The sequence below is a fragment of the Pristiophorus japonicus genome, chromosome 16 (genome assembly GCF_044704955.1).
Source record: "Pristiophorus japonicus isolate sPriJap1 chromosome 16, sPriJap1.hap1, whole genome shotgun sequence".
Classification (NCBI taxonomy): Eukaryota; Metazoa; Chordata; class Chondrichthyes; family Pristiophoridae; genus Pristiophorus; species Pristiophorus japonicus.
Window position 1 is genome coordinate 128477819 of NC_091992.1, and position 23589 is coordinate 128501407.

At 42.6% G+C, this 23589-nt stretch overlaps 1 protein-coding gene across 1 annotated transcript in view; it reads right to left on the reverse strand.

Annotated features, from left to right (window-relative positions):
- Positions 1-23589, reverse strand: part of smurf2 (SMAD specific E3 ubiquitin protein ligase 2) — a 237643-nt gene that overhangs the window by 11744 nt on the left and 202310 nt on the right. The window contains exons 13-16 of the mRNA XM_070857868.1: positions 14736-14946; positions 13029-13132; positions 7511-7625; positions 1332-1510 (exon numbers count right to left, since the gene is read on the reverse strand). Of these exons, the coding sequence (XP_070713969.1) occupies positions 1332-1510; positions 7511-7625; positions 13029-13132; positions 14736-14946 (609 nt within the window). The remainder of the gene's footprint in view (positions 1-1331; positions 1511-7510; positions 7626-13028; positions 13133-14735; positions 14947-23589) is intronic.

The following is a 23589-nucleotide window of genomic DNA, read 5'->3' on the forward strand; positions in this document are numbered from 1 at the left end:
AATAAATTATTTAAAGATTATAACAACATTTGGTTAAACCTGTTTATCATTACGTCATTTGTTCAAACTGATATTTGGGGAGAACAATTCGATTTGTAAAGCAGTAATTTGGATGTGTTGAATGTACAGAATAGAATATGACCCAAAATAGGTAAATTACCATTCTATATATAATTGCAAAGGATTGTTACATTATTGGGTTTCCTTGACCTTTTTTAAAAAAAAATTCGAGATACTTTTGGCTCGTTCCATGGGTACTCCCTGCTCTCCATGTCCCAGTGAGGATATCTACTCCCCTCAATATCTGAGTAAAACCTTTAACATATCCAGGTAATGAACAGAGAACCCTTTTCAGTTACTGGCTTTATTTTAGGTCTTCAAAAGATCCTCCTGGGCTTTGGAAGACGGCAGAATAATACTACACTAGACCTCGTCTTGGACTATAACTGCCAAACACATTTATTAAAACAGAGAACAAGCAAACAGTGGCAATAATGCAACATATTTTTTACAGCAGTTAAGTTAAGCTGACTCCATGTAGCAATAGAAAATAAATACTTTGCAACTGCTGTGCTAAAATACATGACTCGACATTTTCATATATAAAAGGTTCATTTTCCTTCTTCTACCAACAACTATGGATGTTATCTGTCCTGACTAGTTATCTTCAAAGATTTGCTATATTCACTGATTTTAAAAAGATAGGCTGATGAATACCTTCAACACAGTGATGAGGACCCGATGAATTTAAATACTCGTTAATTCAAAAGGAGCTTCCAATCCAGAATATATAGGGAGACAAATCACACAAGATGTTTGCATTTGAATTGAATGGCTTGGATCCTCCCTTGGAGGATGCCCAACAACCAGACTAATTGTTGTAACAGTGCACCAAGTTAAGCTGACCTGTGATTTTGGTGAATTAAACTGGGTTTAACTTCTTATACACCATGACAAAATTAAATACTGCACTTAGACAAAAATACTTCATTATCACATCATCCTAGCGCATACACCCACTGTACAGGGAATACTCAAAAGTGGCATTCACAAACCCACGCTCGCGTCCACAACTGCTCCGCCAGCTCTCCAGATGAAGTCAGTGTGCATCAATCCCCACAGCTTTCAAAACATTTAGCTTTGCCTGTGCGCAGATTTCTGGCACCGGCTGATTCTCTCGAAGCGAGCCTTTAAATAATCTCCACCCCGTCCCACCCTATTTTGATTTGATTTGATTTAATTTAATTTAATTTTTCTTCGTGAAGTTTAAAGCGGAATTACTGAAAGTGTTCTCCACGTGGATCGAGCCAAGTGGTATTGGGGATACGTACAGGATCCAGACTAAGCTGTTGTGTAGATCTGGATCCACAGACTCCATGTCGTCCAGTGTGATCGACTTTCCCAGCAGCTGCTTGTAGAAGGGCAGAGTGAAGCCCCCGTCAATGTAGTGTCCGTGAAACACTGCCATCCCCATAATCCGACCAACAAAATGGAAATAAGACAAGTGCTCCTAGTTTGAAGGAAAGGGAAATGGGGAACACTTCAGTTAAAAGGTGCTCAGCAATAATTTGTCTTCAATTAACATTTTGTTGCAATTCATGCTTTGTCAGATAGATTAGTCGCCAATAAATCAAGATAACAAGGAATAGTTAGGTTATGCTTTAATCCCTATCCTTGCAATTTAACGGTTTAAAAATGAAGTGTTGTCTTCAGAGTTCATTCCAAGTATGTGCGTAGACTTTTTCCCATCCCATTTAAAAAGAAGCATCTGTCCCACTATTATTTCCTACACTGAACTCCAGACATTCTCAGATTTCAACAAGAATTTTTAATTTACAAGGTACTATATGTCTTTTGCAGACTCAAAAAGCCATCTGTACATTCTAACTATTTTATAAGGCACAGTTAGAAATGGAAAAAAGTAACTTTGCAGATGTTGCAAGGCAGAAAACATGTTCATACTTTAACTAAAAGACACAACACAAAGATTAAAGAACAATTCTTGTGTCTCTGCAGACCTCGCCACTCATCTTAAAAAAACTATTAAAATGCAAAATTTGAAAATATAAATTTCATTTTAAAGGCTAAAATTGTATTACCAGAGAAACTTACAGCACAGAAGGAGGCCCATTATGTCTGTGCCGGCCGAAAAAGTGCTACCTAGCCTAATCCCACTTCCCAGCACTTGGTCTGTAGCCTTATAGGTGACAGCACTTCAAGTGCTTTTCCATATTTTTAAATGCACTGAAGGTTTCTGCCTCTACCACCCATTCAGGCAGTGAGTTCCAGACCCCCACCTCCCTCTGGGTGAAAAAAAAGAGTTCTCAACTCCCCTCAATTCTTCTCCAATTACTTTAAATCTATGCCCCCTGGTTATCCTGGTTCTGAGGTGACAACTTAAAACACTATCAAAATCCTGTGACATTAAAAACTCCAGCAATGTGATCTTTAGGGTGGGGTCGAGACACATTAACTTTATCAATATTTCCTACTGTTCTTCAAACTTCTAATGTAAATGGCAAGGATTATTCAGTGCCTTTGGAATTGAAATTCAAAGCAGAAAGACATCCCTCTCTTTCTCTGGGGGTGCAAGTGGAAAACTCAAAGGGCCGGTATCACAAACAGCTATTGTGAATCCTGTGGTTTTGATCCGTAAATGGAAGACTAACTAGCATGTTGGATCAGTAATTCAATACCTTTTAACCCATGAATGAACTGGGAGACTCCATTCAGCTTTGGGGAACATGTCTCAAGTTGAATGCAGCATCGAGGGGTTTGTAAATCTGAACTGGCTCAAAGCCCAAGGAAGGTTTAAATTTCATAACCAAATGAAAATTGTTCAACTAACTGATTTCACGTCAGTTCAAAATTACTACCCTCTTTCATTTTTTTTTCCTCCTTCCTCTTTAGGTCCCCTGTATCCGAAGTCACTCCCCAACCAACCTCAGTGGAGAAGCTCGCGTGCAAATTCGCGCCCTATTAGTGCTCCACTAGGCTGTCCCATAGAAACTGTTGCTCACTCATCTGCACTCACAAATCGGCTCTTCTGTTAGATGCAGTTTTTTGGTTGAACGTAGTCTCCCATTACCCCATATATCCCAATACAACCGTCATTCTGCTCTACACGTGTGCTATGGGACTATAATCACCAATCATGGAAAAAGAAACATCAGTTTTATTAACCAGCTACCTCAATAAAATGAGAATTATTCTGTGTGTGCCAATATAAAGACGTACTTTTATCCATGCATAGTTGTCGGACTTCAAGGCTTATATTTTAGACTGGCTATAAACATATAATTCAACAAATGAAGTGTTAAAATGAATCAGAAACTTCACTTTTAAAGTCTACATTATGAATTAATCATTCAGGTACTGCACAAAGTTACAGCTAGGTGCTGCATCACTTCAATTTAAACATTGTAAACTTACCTTAACTCCCTCAAACCAGAACGTCACTTTGCAAGGTGCACCATGACACTTATCTCAATAGGACTGAAAGGCTAAACTGCCATGAAAGAGAGGGTGGGGTAAAGGGGGAGACAGAAAGAGGGAAAGAGACGAAGAAAGCAAAAACAGACAAGAGAGAGACACACAAAGGAAGAAAAAGAATGAAGGAAGAGAGAAAATCTTGCATTTATAGAGTATTTCAATCAGACACTGGATTCAGCATTGCCTCCAGTGCGCCAGCGCAGCCTTCGGCCGTCTGAGGAAAAGAGTGTTCGAAGACCAGGCCCTCAAATCTACCACCAAACTCATGGTCTACAGGCTGTAGTAATACCCGCCCTCCTGTATGGATCTGAGGCATGGACGATGTATAGAGAGCACCTCAAGTCGCTGGAGATATAACACCAACAATGTCTCCGCAAGATCCTGCAAATCCCCTGGGAGGACAGGCGCACCAACATCAGTGTCATCGTCCAGGCTAACATCCCCAGTATTGAAGCACTGACCGCACTCGACCAGCTTCGCTGGGCAGGCCACATAGTATGCATGCCAGATATGAGACTCCCTAAGCAAATGCTTTATGTGGAGCTCCTTCATGGTAAACGAGCCAAAGGTGGGCAGCGGAAACATTATAAGGACACCCTCAAAGCCTCCCTGGTAAAGTGCGACATCACGACTGACACCTGGGAGACCCTGGCCGCAGACTACCCAAGGTGGAGAAAGTGCATCCGGGAGGGCGTTGAGCTCTTCAAGTCTCAACGCAAAGAGCATGAAGAGGCCAAGCGCAGGCAGCGGAAGGAGTGCACGGCAAACCAGTCCCACTGACCCCTTCCCTCGACGAATGTCTGTCCTACCTGTAACAGGGTCTGTGGCTCTTGTATCGGACTGTTCAGCCACCAAAGAACTCACTTTGGGAGTGGAAGCAAGTCCTCCTCGATTCCGAGGGACTGCCTATGATGATGGATTCCTTTTGAAATGTAGTCATTGCTGTTCTATAGATATTGGAGTAGAAATTCCGGTGTTCCCGGGCCTGTATGATGTTTCTACGGACTCGGGAAGGCATCGGAAAAGCCGCATGCGCTGAAAACCGGCTTTTCCGATCCGTCGAGCTGGAGCTCGACAGATCGGGAGCGAGGACATTTGCAAGGGCAAGATTGCGGAATTTACGCACATCTTGCCCAGCAAATGTCCTCAAAAATCTTGTGCCTGAAAAAGCAGGCACATAGCCTACTGTTACAGGCGCAAGTAACACACAAAAACATATTAAAATAGTTATGAAAACACAATTTATTGTTTAAAAACCCTCCCCACTACAGTAAGTTTATTTTAAGACGTAATTAAAAATATTTTTAAAAATCAGGAAGATATATATATTTTTTTATAAGACATTAATAACTAATTTAAATGAATCTTAAATATGTAGTGTACATTTTCTTTTTTTTTTTAATTAGTGTTTTGGGTGCTGGGGGTGGGAGGTTTCTCATTCATAATAATGGGAACTCCAACTTGCATAGTTCCTATTATTATGAATAAGAAAATACTGCACCTTGATTGGCTGGCCAGAGCCATGTGACTCCAGTTCCAGCTTACGGACGTCCCTACGAGCACGTGCTGCCACACGCAGGGAGAGGAGGCCTGTGGATCGGGAACTCGAGCAGGCACAGCAGCTTCAGGTAGGTGCACATTTTTTCTCTAAAATCTAGTCGAACGCCCGCGAAGGAGAAGGAGAAAGCAGAATTTCTGCGGCAATATAAAAGGAGACATCTGCATAATTTTAACACCCTCTATTGTTGGTGGTTTATGCTTCAAACTGGTCGGAAGCAGGAGGAGAGCAGGTATTTTATGCTGCAACCCCTCCTCAGCGACCCCATGAATTGACACTGCTGCTTACAGTTCTGCATTCATGTCATGATTGGAGAGGGGTTGCTGTACAAAACGTGAGATCTCGGGCTGCTTCCACTTGCAGTACTGAACGTGTAAAATACAGGGACCAAGGGAAAAATGAGAAAAGTATGTGGAAAGTTCCACTGTATAACAATCAGGATTAAAACAGCAAGAGTTTAAATTTGATTAACACCAACAGATCTTCTGTGGCACTGCTCAGGGTCAGTCACTGCTTTGTACTGACAGAAGTGTTATATTCTCAGCTGCGGCCACATCTGAGTCAGCAGGTTGTGGGTTCAAGTTCCTTTCCAGAGATTTGAACACAGAATCCAGGCTGACATTCCAGTGCAGTACTAAAGGAGTGCTGCACTGTTGGAGGTGCTTTCTTTCAGCCGAGACGTTAAACTGAGGCCCCAACTGCCCCCTCGGGTGAATGTAAAAGATTCCATGGCACTATTTTGAAGAGGAGCTGGGGAGTTCTCCCTGGTTCCCTGGTCAATATTTATCCCTCGACCAAAATCACCAAAAGTCAGAATAACTATTCATTTATTTCATTGCTGTTTGTAGGACCTTGCTGTAGGGACATATTGGCTGCCGTGTTTCCTACATTACAACAGTGACCATACTTCAAAAGTACTTTATTGGCTGTAAAATGCTCAGAAGTCCTATAGGTCATGAACTCCCCAGCTCTTCTTCAAAATAGCGCCATGGAATCTTTTACGCTATATAATGCGCACTGTATTATTCTGCTGCTAAGACAGATCTGTGTTTCAGGAGACATATTTCCTTAAGATCACAGAGTCTAATTGCTTTAAGTAAACACAGTCCGAGATCAATAAGAGCTTAACTGCTGTTTGGTGAGAGATACTTGCTGACTGAAGGCGCTTGTAAATTTCCAACGGCACATCAGCAAAAAAAAGCATGAAATAACGACCTTTATTTCTCTTTTTATCCATTTGACACTTTGAAATGTGACATACACTTTCAAACCTCCTATACAGGTAGATCTCTACTGTTGGTATAAACTTATTTCTTCACATATTTCTATACAAACCAATTTTAAATGATCCCGAAAATAAATTATTTTCCAAATTCTGTGCTCCCGCAGCTCGTTCAAGCCATGTATGCATCCACCATTGTTAATGCAGTGTGTTCTGGGTCAAGCACTCTACTCTGAGCTCTGACATGGCAGGCGAGTCCCAGGAGGGCAGAGAAAACACTTCAAGGGCACCCTCAAAGCCTCCTTGGAAAAAATGCAAATCCCCACCGACTCTTGGGAATCCCTGGCCCCAAATCGCTCAAAGTAGAGAAGCATCCGGGAAGGCGCTGAACACTTCGAGTCTCTTCGCCCGGAGCACACAGAAGCCAAGTACAAACAGCGAAAGACAAATCAAGCACCCCACTCACCCGTCCCTCCAACCACCATCTGCCCCACCTGTGACAGAGACTGCAGATCCCGCATTGGTCTCATCCGAGTGTGGAAGCAAGTCATCCTCGACTCCGGGGTACTGCCCAAGAGATGTTCTGGGTCACAATCTCACTGCTGGTGCTCCTGAACATCATCCATCTATTATGACAGTAATTGTCATAGTCTCCTTCACTCTTCTTACACAAATTAAACAAACATGTGTTCCTGCAGTGCTCCAACTAATGATTCCACTAAAAGTGAATAAACTGATCAAGAGCCAAGCTAAGCCTGGGCTAACTAGAGCCTCAGGATTTAGTCTAATGAGAAGAAAACTTACTTGTTTAAGAAATATTAACTTGTATACATTGATCTGACTTACCACAGACTGTTCAGAGCAGTATTAAATCTAATAAACGTCTTGTGTTCATTGTATCGCACTACGTTTCAATTTTAAAATACCATCTTTCACTGGAAGATAAGTTCTCATTCCACTCTTGTCCATCAACAGTCAATTACTCCAACAGGCAGAGCGCTTTACTAAAAGCCAGGACGCGCGCGCGCACATAGACCTGTGGGTTTTCATCATTAATCTTGTTCCTTCTGCTTGCACTCTCTCAGGTTAATCTCATTGGACTATTTGCAGTAATTATGAACAGTGCATCTGGCCTACTGGCTATTCTCCTCATCTTACTGTGAAATAACAAACCACCACTACAAGAATCATATGATGGAACTGACAGGCCATCAATTATAAAAATACTTTATGCTTACTGGATTAACCGCAGAGTCTGGGTTGATCTGCAATGTGTAGATGTCATCTCTGGAGTATTGGAACAGTCCGTAGTATGGGTTCAACATTTCATGGGACAAAAGATAGAGCCATTCTCTGCAAGAAAGAAAGTGGAAACCTTTTTATTTTATGTCAGCAGATATCCAGCGGTGATCTCATGGCAAGTTAGAGGATGTGCTGGTTTACAAGGACAAGAGCATAGGACCATTTAATACACAATGTATTATTCTGCTGCTATCGTGTAGGTGTGTGTTCCTTGAAGGCTAACAGATAGACTGTAGAGGGACGTGATTGGGGCCCAGGGGAGGGGGGAGTTCAGGGCCAGGGGCCCAGCGACAGCACGAGCCCAGCGACAGCACGGGCCCAGCGACAGCACGGGCCAGCCCACACTGCGATGTGTGCGCGCACTAGGTCCGTGCAGCAGAGCAGGTCTCCAGTCGTCTTGGGTAATCGTTGCCACTGGACCAAGACCGAGCTCTGTCAAGCCAGTGTGGTGGCTGGTGTGCAACGGCCACCCCACATTAACAAAAATCCACGCACAGGCATCTTCCACCCTTGAGGATGTCGTTCGGGTCCTTCATTGAAACATCTGTGAACTCATCCTTTTTTGGCATGGTAGCAAGTCATCCTCGTTTAGAGGGACCACCTACGATGATGACAAGGTACAACTGCTCTGCAATGTTAAAATCAATGCTCAGATCAGGACGGATTTCTTCCTCTTTTTAAAATACTTAAGACTACAAAGGCCGCGGTGAATCAGAGTTTCATTGTTAATTGGCCAGAGAATTCAGGTCAGAAGCTGCTGGTCAGTTTCAGGCGCAGATCTGAAGCTGGCAGTGTAAAGTCCTTCAGTGGAAGAATATTCAAGCCTTACAAAATGGTTTTCAATTGCCACAATTATTTGCAGAACTGAAGTATTAAATCACTACATATGAAAGACTCTGCCCTGAGAGCGGCAGAGATAATGTCACTCAGTCAAGGCAATCAATATAGACTTTGGCTGACAGTCTCTTTCGGTTTGGACATGGATCAAGGGCTGAACTAGTCATCGCACCTACGACTAAGTCAATCTAGAGATCTTTGGCATTTGACTGGTTGATAAATAAGGACTAGTTTTCAAACACTTTGTGCCTAGTGTTTTTTCCAAAAATAATAGACGGTGAAAAAAAAGTCAGTAATAAAAGCTAAATAACAAAATTACATTAAAAAAAGGCAAAGTTTAACATTATACTGATTAGAAAACAGCTAAACTGAAGTAAAAAACTAATATAATAAGAGAGAGGGAAAAAGAGATGACAGGGTAAGTACAAGTGTATTTTTTATGTACCACTGTACTGGTCTAGGGTTGTTATTGCAGTTGTAAAGGTATTGTTGATTCTTGGCCAGCTTTATGACTATAATCATTTTCCCGAATGTCACAGTGCCTGAGCTAAAATATTTCAAAGTCTGCCAGCTCAGAGAAGCACCTGTGGACCTGCTGACAGTACAGCGGTTATTACTCTGCAACTGCAGATTCATTAAATGGGAAAGAGTGCCTTTGTCTGAGGCAGTAAAGATGTCCACAGATTCGCCCCTTCCTGAATTCAGGAAATTAGGAGAGAATTGAACTAAAAAGGATTTCAGGTAAGGGAATGCAGATGGAAAATAAATCACAAGCTCTGCAAATGGCTCAGCTGGTTAAGTCTAAATCAGCAAGTCCCCAAGTTCAATCACCAGTCTGTGCTGAGTTAGCAGATTTCAACTGGGGTTCAGTAAGAGTATTAGGATTGGTTTCAGTGTCCCTAGGGTTCGTGCTCCTGCTCCAGTGATGCTAGACACAGAGGTATGGAGGGCAGGTGAAAACAGGATCAGGTTCGGCAGGGATTCCTCCACAAGCAAACAGCGTGCCAATGCTCACCACTGGGCTCACGCATTAAGAATGGCCACTTGGGTGAAACTACATCAGCAAGGAATCAACACCTTTAGGAGAAGGAGAAAATTGGAGGGAAAAAGGAGGGACAAAAAGTAAGAAACACTGTGCTGCATGCCATAAAAGTGCAATGTATTTCACAAAGTATTATGCAATTCTAAAGATCATCAGGACTTCCAAGTGGTTGGATACAGATTTGGCCCATTTCTATTTTGTCCAGGAAAGTATCCACAAGGTGGCACTGCATACAGACCCATTTAAAACAGAATAGTGATCGCAGTCAGCGTTGTGTTTAATAACTGGGGGAAGGAGTAATACAAATATTAAATGTAATTAATTTGCTATAACAATCCTCTCAACTTACATTGTGTTTAAGACCATTTTAATTAACGCCTGCAAGAATGCTGCCTTAACATCCAGGGGTATTCAACATTTAGGAAGGATAGACAGAAAAGAAAAGGAGGCGGGGTGGCGTTGCTGGTTAAAGAGGAAATTAATGCAATAGTAAGGAAGGACATTAGCTTGGATGATGTGGAATCGGTATGGGTGGAGCTACGGAATACCAAAGGGCAGAAAACGCTAGTGGGAGTTGTGTACTGGCCACCAAATAGTAGTAGTGAGGTTGGGGACAGCATCAAACAAGAAATGAGGGATGTGTGCAATAAAGGTACAGCAGTAATCATGGGCGACTTTAATCTACATATTGATTGGGCTAACCAAATTGGTAGCAATGAGGTGGAGGAGGATTTCCTGTAGTGTATTAGGGATGGTTTTCCAGACCAATATGTCGAGGAACCAACTAGAGGGCTGGCCATCCTAGACTGGGTGATGTGTAATGAGAAGGGACTAATTAACAATCTTGTTGTGCAAGGCCCCTTGGGGAAGAGTGACCATAATATGGTAGAATTCTTTATTAAGATGGAGAGTGACAAAGTTAATTCAGAAACTAGGGTCCTGAACTTAAGGAAAGGTAACTTTGACGGTATGAGGCGTGAATTGGCTAGATTAGACTGGCAAATGATACTTAAAGGGTTGAGTGGATAGGCAATGGCAAACCTTTAAAGATCACATGGATGAACTTCAATAACTTCAACATCCCTATCTGGAGTAAAAATAAAACGGGGAAGGTGGCTCAACCGTGGATAACAAGGGAAATTAAGGATAGTGTTAAATCCAAGGAAGAGGCATACAAATTAGCCAGAAAAAGCAGCAAACCAGAGGACTGGGAGAAATTTAGAACACAGCAGAGGAGGACAAAGGGTTTAATTAAGAGGGGGAAGATAGAGTACGAGAGGAAGCTTGCCGGAAACATAAAAACTGACTGCGAAAGCTTCTATAGATATGTGAAGAGAAAAAGATAAGTGAAGACAAACGTGGGTCCCTTGCAGTCGGATTCGGGTGAATTTATAATGGGGAACAAAGAAATGGCAGTCCAATTGAACAAGTACTTCGGTTCTATCTTCACATGTACTAGGGGACCGAGGGTCTAGTGAGGAGGAGGAACAGAAGGATATCCTTATTAGGCGGGAAATTGTGTTAGGGAAATTGACGGGATTGAAGGCTGATAAATCCTCAGGGCCTGATAGTCTACATCCCAGAGTACTTAAGAAAATGGCCCTAGAAATAGTGGATGCATTGGTGATAATTTTCCAACAGTCTATCGACTCTGGATCAGTTCCTATGGACTGGAGGGTAGCTAATGTAACACCACTTTTTAAAAAAAAAGGAGGGAGAGAGAAAACGAGGAATTATAGACCGGTTAGCCTGACATCAGTGGTGGGGAAAATGTTGGAATCAATCATGAAGGATGAAATAGCAGCGCATTTGGAAAGCAGTGATAGGATTGGTCCAAGTCAGCATGGATTTATGAAAGGGAAATCATGCTCGACAAATCTTCTGGAATTTTTTGAGGCTGTAACTAATAGAATGGACAAGGGAGAACCAGTGGATGTGGTGTATATGGACTTTCAAAAGGCTTTTGACAAGGTCCCACACAAGAGATTGGTGTACAAAATCAAAGCACATGGTATTGGGGGTAATGTACTGACGTGGATAGAGAACTGGTTGGCGACAGGAAGCAGAGAGTCGGGATAATCGGGTCCTTTTCAGAATGGCAGGCAGTGACTAGTGGGAGTGCCACAGGGCTCAGTGCTGGGACCCCAGCTCTTTACAACATATATTAATGATTTGGATGAAGGAATTGAGTGTAATATCTCCAAGTTTGCAGATGACACTAAACTGGGTGGCGGTGTGAGCTGTGAGGAGCACGCTAAGAGGCTGCAGGGTGACTTGGACAGGTTAGGCGAGTGGGCAAATACATGGCAGATGCAGTATAATGTGGATAAATGTGAGGTTATCCACTTTGGGGGCAAAAACACGAAGGCAGAATATTATCTGAATGGTGGCAGATTAGGAAAAGGGGAGGTGCAACGAGACCTGGGTGTCATGGTTCATTAGTCACTGAAAGTGGGCATGTAGGTACAGCAGGCGGTGAAGGCGGAAAATGGTATGTTGGCCTTCATAGCTCGGGGATTTGAATACAGGAGCAGGGAGGTCTTACTGCAGTTGTACAGGGCCTTAGTGAGGCCTCACCTGGAATATTGTGTTCAGTTTTGATCTCCTAATCTGAGGAAGGACGTTCTTGCTATTGAAGGAGTGCAGCAAAGGTTCACCAGACTGATTCCAGGGATGGCTGGACTGTCATATGAGGAGAGACTGGATCAACTGGGCCTTTATTCACTGGAGTTTAGAAGGATGAGAGGGGATCTCATAGAAACGTATAAGATTCTGATGGGACTGGACAGGTTAGATGCGGGAAGAATGTTCCCGATGTTGGGGAAGTCCAGAACCAGGGGACATAGTCTTAGGATAAGGGGTCGGCCATTTAGAACTGAGATGAGGAGAAACTTCTTCACTCAGAGAGTTGTTAACCTGTGGAATTCCCTGCCGCAGAGAGTTGTTGATGCCAGTTCATTGGATATATTCAAGAGGGAGTTAGATATGGCCCTTACGGCAAAGGGGATCAAGGGGTATGGAGAGAAAGCAGGAAAGAGGTACTGAGGGAATGATCAGCCATGATCTTATTGAATGGCGGTGCAGGCTCGAAGGGTCTACTCTTGCACCTATTTTCTATGTTTCTATGTCTCCTACAACACATTTTAAAGTAGATTGGATCAGCTGCAGCAAGTAATGGTACTTACTGATCATAAAGTACACTGTATAAAGACCTACAAGTGCATAATACGAACTAGCTGTGGAATACCATCACAACAGCACACTGCCCAAGAGGTGGGGCATTGGCTTGTGCCTGAAGTTCCCCAAATAGCAAGCTCCGGATCGCTGCCTTGTGGACGCTGAGGAAACAGTGGGCTCATATTTCAACACAAAAGGGGAAAAGCTGGAGGGAAAAATCAGTCTCTACTGCTACTGTGCATCTTAGTGGACTGTTAGAGTAACACTGGCCGAGATCTGGAGGCAGTCGACTTGCCTTTCCTTGAATCGGGAATCCAAGCACAGCTTAGTGGGGGTGGGAGTCGTGAAAAGTGTGACAATTAAAAAAAATCTTCTGCATGCATTATATTATCACTTACCGAGCAACACCGCCATAATCTAAACCCTCTTCGCCGCGGAATTTCACCATTAGCCGTTTCCATAAGTCTTTCGGTCTCATCTTCATTACTTGTCTGTAAGACTCCTGGAAACAAGACATTTATTCATCCATTAATTAAAACATAGGCCTAGATTATTAGCCAATGGATAACACAGGCTATGTAAAAAATGTAACATCCCGCTTGAAGTGATAAAAGAACTACCCACTACTCCCACTCTAATAACATACCATTGGCCATCCAAAGGCACAGGCAAGCAATCTAATCCACGTTGTATTCTGTAAACTAAGATACACAATACCACCCCAAGGAGCCTATTGCATGCATGTAGTTGTGATGCTTGGAGTCTCAAAAAGATGGGTTACCATTGTTATCCACTCAAACTATTCCAATGGTAATAAAACACTCCAAGTACCCTGCAGAAGGAGGAGGAGGGAGCCTTTAGTGAAATGAGTTGAAATATATCAGCCACTCTGCTCCCTTCTTGGTGACTGCTCAGAGATACCCGTTATAAGAACATAAGAAATAGGAGGAGTAGGCAATCTGGTCCCTCGAGCCTGCTTCGCCATTCAATATCATGGCTGATCTGATCTTGACCTCAACTCCACTTCCCTGCCCGCTCCCCATAACCCTTGATTCCCTTATCGTTCAGAGATCTGTCCATCTCCACCTTAAATATATTCAATGACCCAGCCTCCACAGCTCTCTCGGGTAGAGAATTCCAAAGATTCACGACCCTCAGAAGAAATTCTTCCTCATTTCCATTTTAAATGGGCAACCCTTATTCTGAAACTATGCCCCCTAGTTCTAAGATTCCCCCATGAGGGGAAACACCCTCTCGGCCCTGTCATTCCCCTCAGAATCTTATATGTTTCAATAAGATCACCACTCAGTTTTCTAAACTCCAATGTGTATAGGCTCAACCTGCTCAACCTCGGGTTCTTGGACTTTTGTCCAGCCACAATCTGATTACTGCCTTCTCTTTAATTTGATTGCACAAAAGAACAGAAGAGAAATGCAGGTAAACAAAACCCTTTCCACAATGTACCCATGCAACTAAATGCAACGAAGAAACAGAATAAGCATTAATGAGAGCTCCAGTCAGGGAAACCACAATGCAGAAGGTAGACACTCTTCCACAGAGGGACTAGAGATAGCTGGATTGCAACTATCGATCAGAAATCGAAGTTGCTCTGGAAGACAACAAACTAGCTTTGAATAACCAAAAAGGTTTAAATTTAAAGGGTTAAATTGCTTAGGAATTGTACAGCAATTCATGGATACAGTATTGCTGTACAGAGAAACGTATCCAGATGAGAGAATAAAGACTGCTCAGACTATGAATATCTGAACAAGGTGCCAGTTAGACAGCGTGTGAAATCTTTGTTTTGCTGGTATATATCAACCACAGAGACACACTATCTATGTAGGTCACTTGCAGAGCATTTGACTTGGAACAAATACTCATTACACTGCTGTTTGCAGGCTGACTGACAACAGTCTGCGTTTGGAAACTGCATAGTCATGTCTTGGTTTTACAACTTATTTTGCTGTACTCGCAGAGTCCTGGAGTCTCACGAAATACTTTAAAAAGCAACAAATCACATCATGGCACAGCAGCTATTTACTGTCACTACTTTGTCTTTTGAATTTTCAAAAAAAATAAAATAAAGGAGACCGTCTCTGTACCTCAAATATTTCTTCCCTAGAAACCTCAATGCGACAGTGGCCAGCCTGGGGCTGCTGCTGTGACAGTTCTTGTCTCAGGATCTTCAGCTTCTGGACCAGGTCTCGTTTATACCTCGGTACGGTCAGGCATTCAGCTTCATCTGGCAGGAGGATGGGAGGAGCTGGCGGTGGCTGCTGTTGCTGTTGTTGCTCTTTCAGGTGGTTCTGACGACTGGGATGGAGAAGCAAGAGCAGGAGGAAAGAGGAGGAGAACAAAAACAATTTAAAACTGAGCTAAGCGCAGATTACAAATACACGAGCAAATTCTGGTACATCCCAGGATGATTTACACTCCTACAAGGTTACAATCAAAATAAACAAACTTCAGACAGATCCTTGCTCATTACCTCTACAGCACAGTAGAAACTATCGGCATTAGTTATTTTTCCCAAATAGAAATCTTTGCATAATTACTGTAATTAGTACGGCATTAAAAAAATTAATTACATCTTCAAACTCCCCTCTCAAAATAGCATACCGATGTATTAAAATTCACGACACAGTTTAAAATGAATGATTTTATTGTAGCTCAGATCACTGTCACAGTAATTGGACGTATGTCTGAAACAATTGTCCTGCTCTTAAAACAAAGCATTCTTGCTTCAAATGCAAAGAGATTTGGACAAGTTAAATTAGACAAATTGAATGCCCCAGAAGCGATGTTCACCTGACAGGCTCAGGACATAAACCAGATACCAAAATAAAAATATTTACTACGTCAGAGCTACAATATTGTGCAAACTTCCTAAAGTAACTATTTTTTCAAAGATTCTAGTATAACCACCAATTTGGGGCGAGTTGTCTCAAAAACAATGTTAACATATTAGCAAAAATATGAATGAATTTTTCAAACCAGAACAGAAAATGCTGGACACACTCAGCATCTGTAAAGAAGGGAAAACATGCTGGAGTTTCAGGCACAGCCATTCCTCAGGTGGTGGTGGCTTTGAAAGGGAGGAGAACAGTACAGAACCATTTACAATGTCAGCTAGCCTGGGGGCGGCCAGGTGGCGAGTCTCATGGACGAGATGAGCTTGGAGCGGGCACGAGGATATACGAGAGAAACGTAGGTTCAGGGGTAGGGCATCTGAAGCCTGAGGAGAGGTTCAGCTTGGTGGGCAAGGGGAAGGTGGGGGGAGAAGCAGAGGCAGCTGAACGGATGGTCTCAATCTTTGTGACAATGGGCTCCTTGCAATTTTTATTGAAGGGGGCGGGGGGCAGTAAGAAGCCAGGGGTTACCTTTGCTCTACAGGATGATCCTGGAGCAGCAGATGGTTTTGGCAGAGGAGAATAAACCATTAGTTACATGCATTATAACTTAACCAAATAAATCTATGTACAGCCAAAATTTATTTATTTAAATGGAAAAATTGAGAGAAGGAATTGCCTCCTGCAATTTTTCCCCAACTTTCCTAAAGGTGCAGACTTATGCTGAAGTACAATTTCACGGGTTTCATTAAATTTCTTGCACCTTTCTGAAGTGGGTATTCATGAAGTATGAATGCAGACAGCAAGTGTCAGGTGGCTATTGACTGAGGGGCATCATAGCCGAGTCCTGTCTTTTCCTCACCTGATAGGCACATGCACAGAGATTCCATCAGGAATCGCTGGCTGGTGAGTGAGAGACTTGTGTTTTCTCTCCTTAACACACAGCTACTGCAGCACTATACCAGTTCCACGCTGCATTGACCAAATCAGTTATTGGAGGACATAACCAAAAATAACTTTACAGATGTAAAACAATTCAAGTTTAGGAATAGTTTAGGAATAGGAAACAAGTTTAGGAATAGGAAAGAGCATATTTTAAAAGTTAATACATTAAAAAAAAACGTATCTGCCCTTTGTTTTTCCGTCTTTTAATGTGTGTGCTCTTACGGTGAATATGAGAAACAAAGAAGCTGGGAGAGGGAGAGGAAGAGAAGCAGATATTTTCCTACATTATGACAGTGACTACATTTTAGTCAAGGGTTATGGGGAGCGGGTAGAGAAGATCAGATCAGCCATAATCTTATTGATTGGCAGAGCAGGCTCGAGGGCCAAATGGCCTACTCCTGCCCCGATTTCTTATGTTCTTATTTCAAAAGGTACTTCATTGGCTACAAAGTGTTTTTGGATGCCCTGAGGTTGTGAAAGGCTCTATACATGCAAGTTTCTTCTTCGAGAGAAAAAAAAAGAATTCTCCCCCCACCCCCATGAGTGGCACCATGGGAGATCAAACTGGTATGTATCAAGAACATTTTTCATATTTGTAGGGACATTCGAAAACAATGCTGACTGCAATTCTCTGGACTTCACAGCAGGGGTCCCAAAGCAGAGCAACAAGAGGATCCGAGACAGAAGAAAAAACAAATTTGAACAGTTTTCTGCCAAATTGGAACTCTTCTTCAGTCTGAGCCATAATCTAATTAATACAGCAGCTGCGCAAGAGAAAACACATTTACAGACTAAACAGGGTCATTCTGAAAGCAATGATAATTCTGGATTGCTGATTCTTGCTTCCACCTATTGTCAAGACAATAAAAGGACAGCTCAGATTTACGAGTAGCATTTCAAAATACAACAGCACGCCAATCATTGCACCTTTGATCTAAACTCTGTACCACAGCATGTTCCAAGGAACTGATTGGCAAGAGGTTATTGCTTGCAAAATGCTGTTTGTATTAGCAACCTGGCTGGGACACCGTCCCTGGCTGGCTGACCACAGGAATGAGGGAATTTTTCAGTACTACCCCACTGGCAATAAAAACGAAAAAAATTCTTGGCAATTTTTAGAGTTCATAAACAGATGGCTTTTCAGGTACTTTTGATTCATTGTTTTAAACAGCAAGTTTTGAATAGTAATAATTTGAAGGACAATAAAGTTTAGTGTCTGTTACACATTGCCTAGTTACTCTAAAGTACACTTTTAAAAAAAAACAAATTGGTTTAAAGCTTGTTATTCCTGTTCCTTTACAGTTTTTACAGTAAATATCCTGTGCCATAAACAGGTTGTTAAAACAAGAACTAATGTCTGCATAAAAGATGAAAGGGGGTACTAAGTGTGATTTAATTTGAAGCATGATTTCAGTTTTAACAACGTTGATTAATTATCCAAAATTTCTAAACTGTTGTGGTAACGGTTTCTAATATAATGGAACTCTTAAAACGAAATTAGAATTTATTGAGAATCACTGTTTTTAAATGTTTTCATGAAGATTAGAAGTTTGCATTCGGGTTTGCACAGCACTTTTCTGTGCCACTTGCATGCCTCCGATTTGCTTCAAACACTTGGCTGACATCCGCCAAGGGGATCCCCTTGGAGTGCACCTGTTTCAAACACTGGAGTCAGTAGAACAGGTCTCTTTGGGTTACACCGTAGCTCATCTCAAGTCTCTTCCAAGTATTTGTTCGTTGTTACCAAATTCTCCGTAGAGACCAGAGGATGAAAAACACAAATTGCAAAAATTGGAAATATAGCTTGGTTTACAAAGTACATACTCTGGCTGTTCTCTGCTCTCTTCCTTCCTCCCTCCCCCCTCTCACGGAGACTCAAACATGAACAAAACTCAAAACACCCTGTCTTTTCCTCCAGTAGCTTTTACGCAAGCAAAAGTTATTATTTTTGGATAAAAATCCGTTCGCTACTGCTCGCAACCGACTTTCATCTTGGCCATACGGCCAGACTAGACTGTGAATGAGCCAGAGCTTTACTGGCAGCAACGCACGTCTTGCTGTGTGCATAATCATGATAGGTCACCTACTCAGCCAAACAATCACTCAACATTTACACAGGACCCATGAACAATCCCACCTTGCAACTATGCAAAATCAATACCAAGTGTACCAAAGTTGAATTCTAAATTAATAATTTCAAAACAAAATAGATTGACACTCTCTCCCCAGAACATGTCACAACTGGTGTCTCCACAAACTGATCACAGGAGTGGTACAATGGAACTGCTCCAATCAATGCATTACTTGATTGCACATCTTGGGAGGAACTGCAACGGTATACACTAGGGCTCAGATTTTGCAGTAGAAATAACGGTGCGGCTATCAACGCTTACCGCCATTAAAGTGTAAATCGGACAGCAAATTCCGGCAACCGCACATGTGCAGTTAAATGTGGAAATCAGGAACTTGCTGTCGGAGTTGCCCTGCTCCTCTAGAAGCTTCGCTATACTGGTATCTCGCTGAGACATGGCACTGAAACACACAACAGCGTGAAGTTCCTGTATGCATTAAACTCGCCAGAACTTGGGGCTTGACCATTCCAGTGCAAGTACATTTTTAACGGTGTGATAAGACTTAATTACTGCCAATAACCTCTCCAGCACTGAAAATGAGCTTTTACATGTGTGGAGTTTCATTCCTTCAGCTTTTAATTATTGTTGGAGATTTAAAAAAATGAAATAATTTTGTTTAATTTCCCCCTCCGTTTCTTTTATCTCTCTCTTAACCCCTTTATCAGAAGCAGCACTATTACCAGGTATATAAAAAGGAAAAAGAAAAGTGGCTAAAATAAATGCTGGTCCTTTAGAGGACGAGACCAGGGAATTAGTGATGGGGAACATGGAAATGGCAGAAACTCTGAACAAATATTTTGCATCAGTCTTTACGGTAGAGGAGACAAAAAATTTACCAATAGTGGATAGTCAAGGGGTTAATTTGGGGGGAGGGGGGGGGAGGAACCCTTAACACAATCACAATGACTAAGGAGGTGGTACTCAATAAGATAACCGTACTAAAAGGAGGATAAATCCCCTGAATCTGATGCCTTGCAGCCTAGGATCTTAAAAGAAGTAGCGGCAGGGATTGTGGATGCATTGGTTGTAATTTACTAAAATTCCCTGGATTCTGGGGACGTCCCAGCAGATTGGACAACTGCAAATATAACACCCCTATTTAAAAAAACAAGGCAGTCAAAGAGCAGGAAACTATAGACCAGTTAGCTTAACATCTGTGGTTGGGAAAATGTTGGAGTCCATTATTAAAGCAGCAGTAGCAGGGCATTTGGAAAAGCATAATTCAGTCAGGCAGAGTCAGCATGGATTTATGAAAGGGAAGTCACGTTTAACAAATTTGCTGGAATTATTTGAGGACGTAATGAACAGGGTGGATAAGGGGGAACCAATGGATGTGGCGTATTTGAACTTCCAGAAGGCATTTGACAAGGTGTCACATAAAAGGTTACTGCATAAGATAAAAGTTCACAGGGTTGGGGGTAATACATTAGCATGGATAGTAGTATTAGTATTAGGCAGTCCCTCGTATCGAGGATGACCTGCTTCCAAACCAAAAATAGATGAGTTCACCGGTGTTTCAATGAGGGACCCGACATTCTAGGTCCCGAACTACATACTGAAGGGTGGAAGATGCCTGTGCATGGATTCTATTAACGTGGGGTGGCCACTGCACACCAGCTACCACACGGGCTTGACAGAGCTAGGTCTTGATCCAGTGGCAAGATTTAACCAAGACGACTGGAGACCAAGCTCTGCTGCACGAACCTAGTGCGTAAGCATGCTCCTACCATCCACAGATCGCGGTGTGAGTTGGCCCATGCTAACCTGGGCCCTCGCCTCTCTTGGGCCCCGAACCCTCCATGGATAAGGGTTTAGCTAACTAACAGAAACCAGAGAGTCGGGATAAATGGTTCATTCTCGGGTTGGCAATCAGTAACTAGTGAGGTGCTGCAGGGATCAGTGCTGGGACCCCAACTATTTACAATCTATATTAACGACTTGGATGAAGGGACCAAGTGTAAAGTAGCCAAGTTTGCTGACGATACAAAGATGGGAGGAAAAACAATGTGTGAGAAGGACAGGAAAAACCTGCAAAAGGACAGACAGGCTAAGTGGGCAAAAATTTGGCAGATGGGAGTATAATGTTGGAAAGTGTGAGGTTATGCACTTTGGCAGAGGAAAAAAAAAAATCGAAGAGCAAGTTATTATTTAAATGGAGAAAAATTGCAAAGTGCTGCAGTAGAGCAGAACCTGGGGGTCTAGGTGCATGAAACACAAAAGGTTAGTGTGTATGGAGAAAGAGTCAGACTGAACACTGAGCTCAAAGTAAAGTGTGACCGTAGTCTTTTATTGCAGGTCTCCAGAGTGCCTCTCCAACCTGTGAAGCCTTCTTAAATACCTGTGCTCCCAAGGGATTATGGGATCCCTTGGGACTCCAGGGATGAGCCCTCTGGTGGCTGAACAGAGTAAATACAAGTCCATATATATAACAGTTAGTATGCAGGTACAGCAAGTGATCAGGAAGGCCAATGGAAGGCCTTTATTGCAAAGGGGATGGAGTATAAAAGCAGGGAAGTCTTGCTACAGTTATACAGAGTATTGGTGAGGCCACACCTAGAATACTGCGTACAGTTTTGGTTTCAATATTTAAGAAAGGATATACTTGCTTTGGAGGCAGTTCAGAGAAGATTCACTAGGTTGATTCCGGAGATGAGAGGGTTGACTTATGAGGAAAGATTGAGCCTCTACTCACTGGAGTTCAGAAGATTAAGAGGTGATCTTATCGAAACGTATAAGATTACGAGGGGGATGCACAGAGGATGTTTCCACTGATAGGGGAGACTAAATCTTAGAATAAGGGGCCGCCCATTTAAAACTGAGATGAGGAGCAATTTCTTCTCTGAGGGTTGTAAATCTGTGGAATTCGCTGCCTCAGAAAGCTGTGGAAGCTGGGTCATTGAATAAATTTAAGACAGAGATAGACAGTTTATTAACCGATAAGGGAATAAGGGGTTATGGGGAGCGGGTAGGGAACTGGACCAGAGTCCATGAACAGATCAGCCATGATCGTATTAAATGGCGCAGCAGGATCGAGGGGCCGTACGGCCTACTCCTGCTCCTATTTCTTACGTTCCAAAAGAGGTGGCTTTGGCATGCACCTCAGTATTAGGGGAATTCTTGCTATTGAGGGAGTGCAGCGAAGGTTCACCAGACTGATTCCCGGGATGGCGGGACTGACCTATCAAGAAAGACTGGATCAACTGGGCTTGTATTCACTGGAGTTCAGAAGAATGAGAGGGGACCTCATAGAAACGTTTAAAATTCTGACGGGGATAGACAGGTTAGATGCAGGAAGAATGTTCCCAATGTTGGGGAAGTCCAGAACCAGGGGTCACAGTCTAAGGATAAGGGGTAAGCCATTTAAGACCGAGATGAGGAGGAACTTCTTCACCCAGAGAGTGGTGAACCTGTGGAATTCTCTACCACAGAAAGTTGTTGAGGCCAATTCACTAAATATATTCAAAAAGGAGTTAGATGAAGTCCTTACTACTAGGGGGATCAAGGGGTATGGCGAGAAAGCAGGAATGGGGTACTGAAGTTGCATGTTCAGCCATGAACTCATTGAATGGCGGTGCAGGCTAGAAGGGCCGAATGGCCTACTCCTGCACCTAGTTTCTATGTTTCTATGAAGCACTTGTATGCACTACTTCTCTTCTACCTCCACCCCAAGAAGCATGACTGAAATTCGATGTTGTGTATGTGGAGAATGTAAGATGAAAAACAATGTCAACAACTTACATTTATATAGCGCCTTTAACGTAATAAAACATCACAAGATGCTTCACAGAGCCCTGATTAGACTGAGCCCAGGATTACTGAGAGCATTTCTGGGCACCATACCTTAGGAAGGATATATTGGCCTTGAAGGGAAACTGCAGCGTAGGTTTACCAGAATGATGCCCAGACTTCAAGGGCTAAGTTACGAGGAGAGATTACACAAATTTGGGTTGTATTCCCGAGAATTTAGAAGGTTATGGGGTGATCTGATCTAAGTTTACAGGATATTAATAGGAATGGATAGGGTACATAGAGAGAAACTGTTTCCGCTGCTTGGGGATTCTAGGACTCGGGGGAACAGTTTAAAAAATTAGTGCCAGATGTTTCAGGATTGAAATTAGGCAACACTTATACACAAAGAAGTTTGGAGCGCTCTTCCACAAAAGGATATTGATGCTAGATCAATTGTTAATTTTAAAGCTGACATTGATAGATTTTTGTTAACTAAAGGTATAAAGGGAAATGGGGCAAAGATATGGAGTTAAGTCGCAAATCAGCCATGATCTCATTGAGTTTGGAACAGGCTCAAGGGGATAAATGGCCTACCCCTGTTCCTATGTTCACTGGAGCATTATCAATCAATATTTTGACTACTCGCTCACCATGGTCCTGTCTCACCAAAAAAAAAACTATTTCTCTGGCTGCTCAGGACAGTAAAAACAGCAGGACTTAGGCAATAGCTTAACTTTTCAGTAGGAACCCTTCATCAGAACTTACCCAAAAACAGCTCCACGAGAAAACTTTAATCCATCTTTCGCCTCATCCTTCTTGACTTGTCTGCAGCCTTTGACACGGTTAACCACTCATTCTTTTTCCAACGCCTCTCCTTCGTCGTTCAGCTGGGTGTGACTGCACCCGCCTGGTTCCATTTTTATCTATCTAATCGTAGCCAGAGAATCACCTGCAACGGCTTCTCTTCCCAATCCCACATCGTTACCTCTGGAGTCCCCCAAGCACCTTCCTATTTCTCATCTATATGCTGCCCCTTGGTGACATCATCCAAAAACAGAGATAGTTTCCACATGTACGCTACCTCATCACCACTTCTTCTAGAGACCGCCACAGTCTCTAAATTGTCAAATTGCTTGTCTAACATCCAGTTCTGGATGAGCAAACATTTTCTCCAATGAAATATTAGGAAGACCGAAGCCATTGTTTTCGAGCCACTAACTCCATCCTTCTCCCTAACATTTGTCTAAGGCTAAATCACACTGTTCGCAACTTGGTGTCATATTTGACCCTGAAATGAGCTT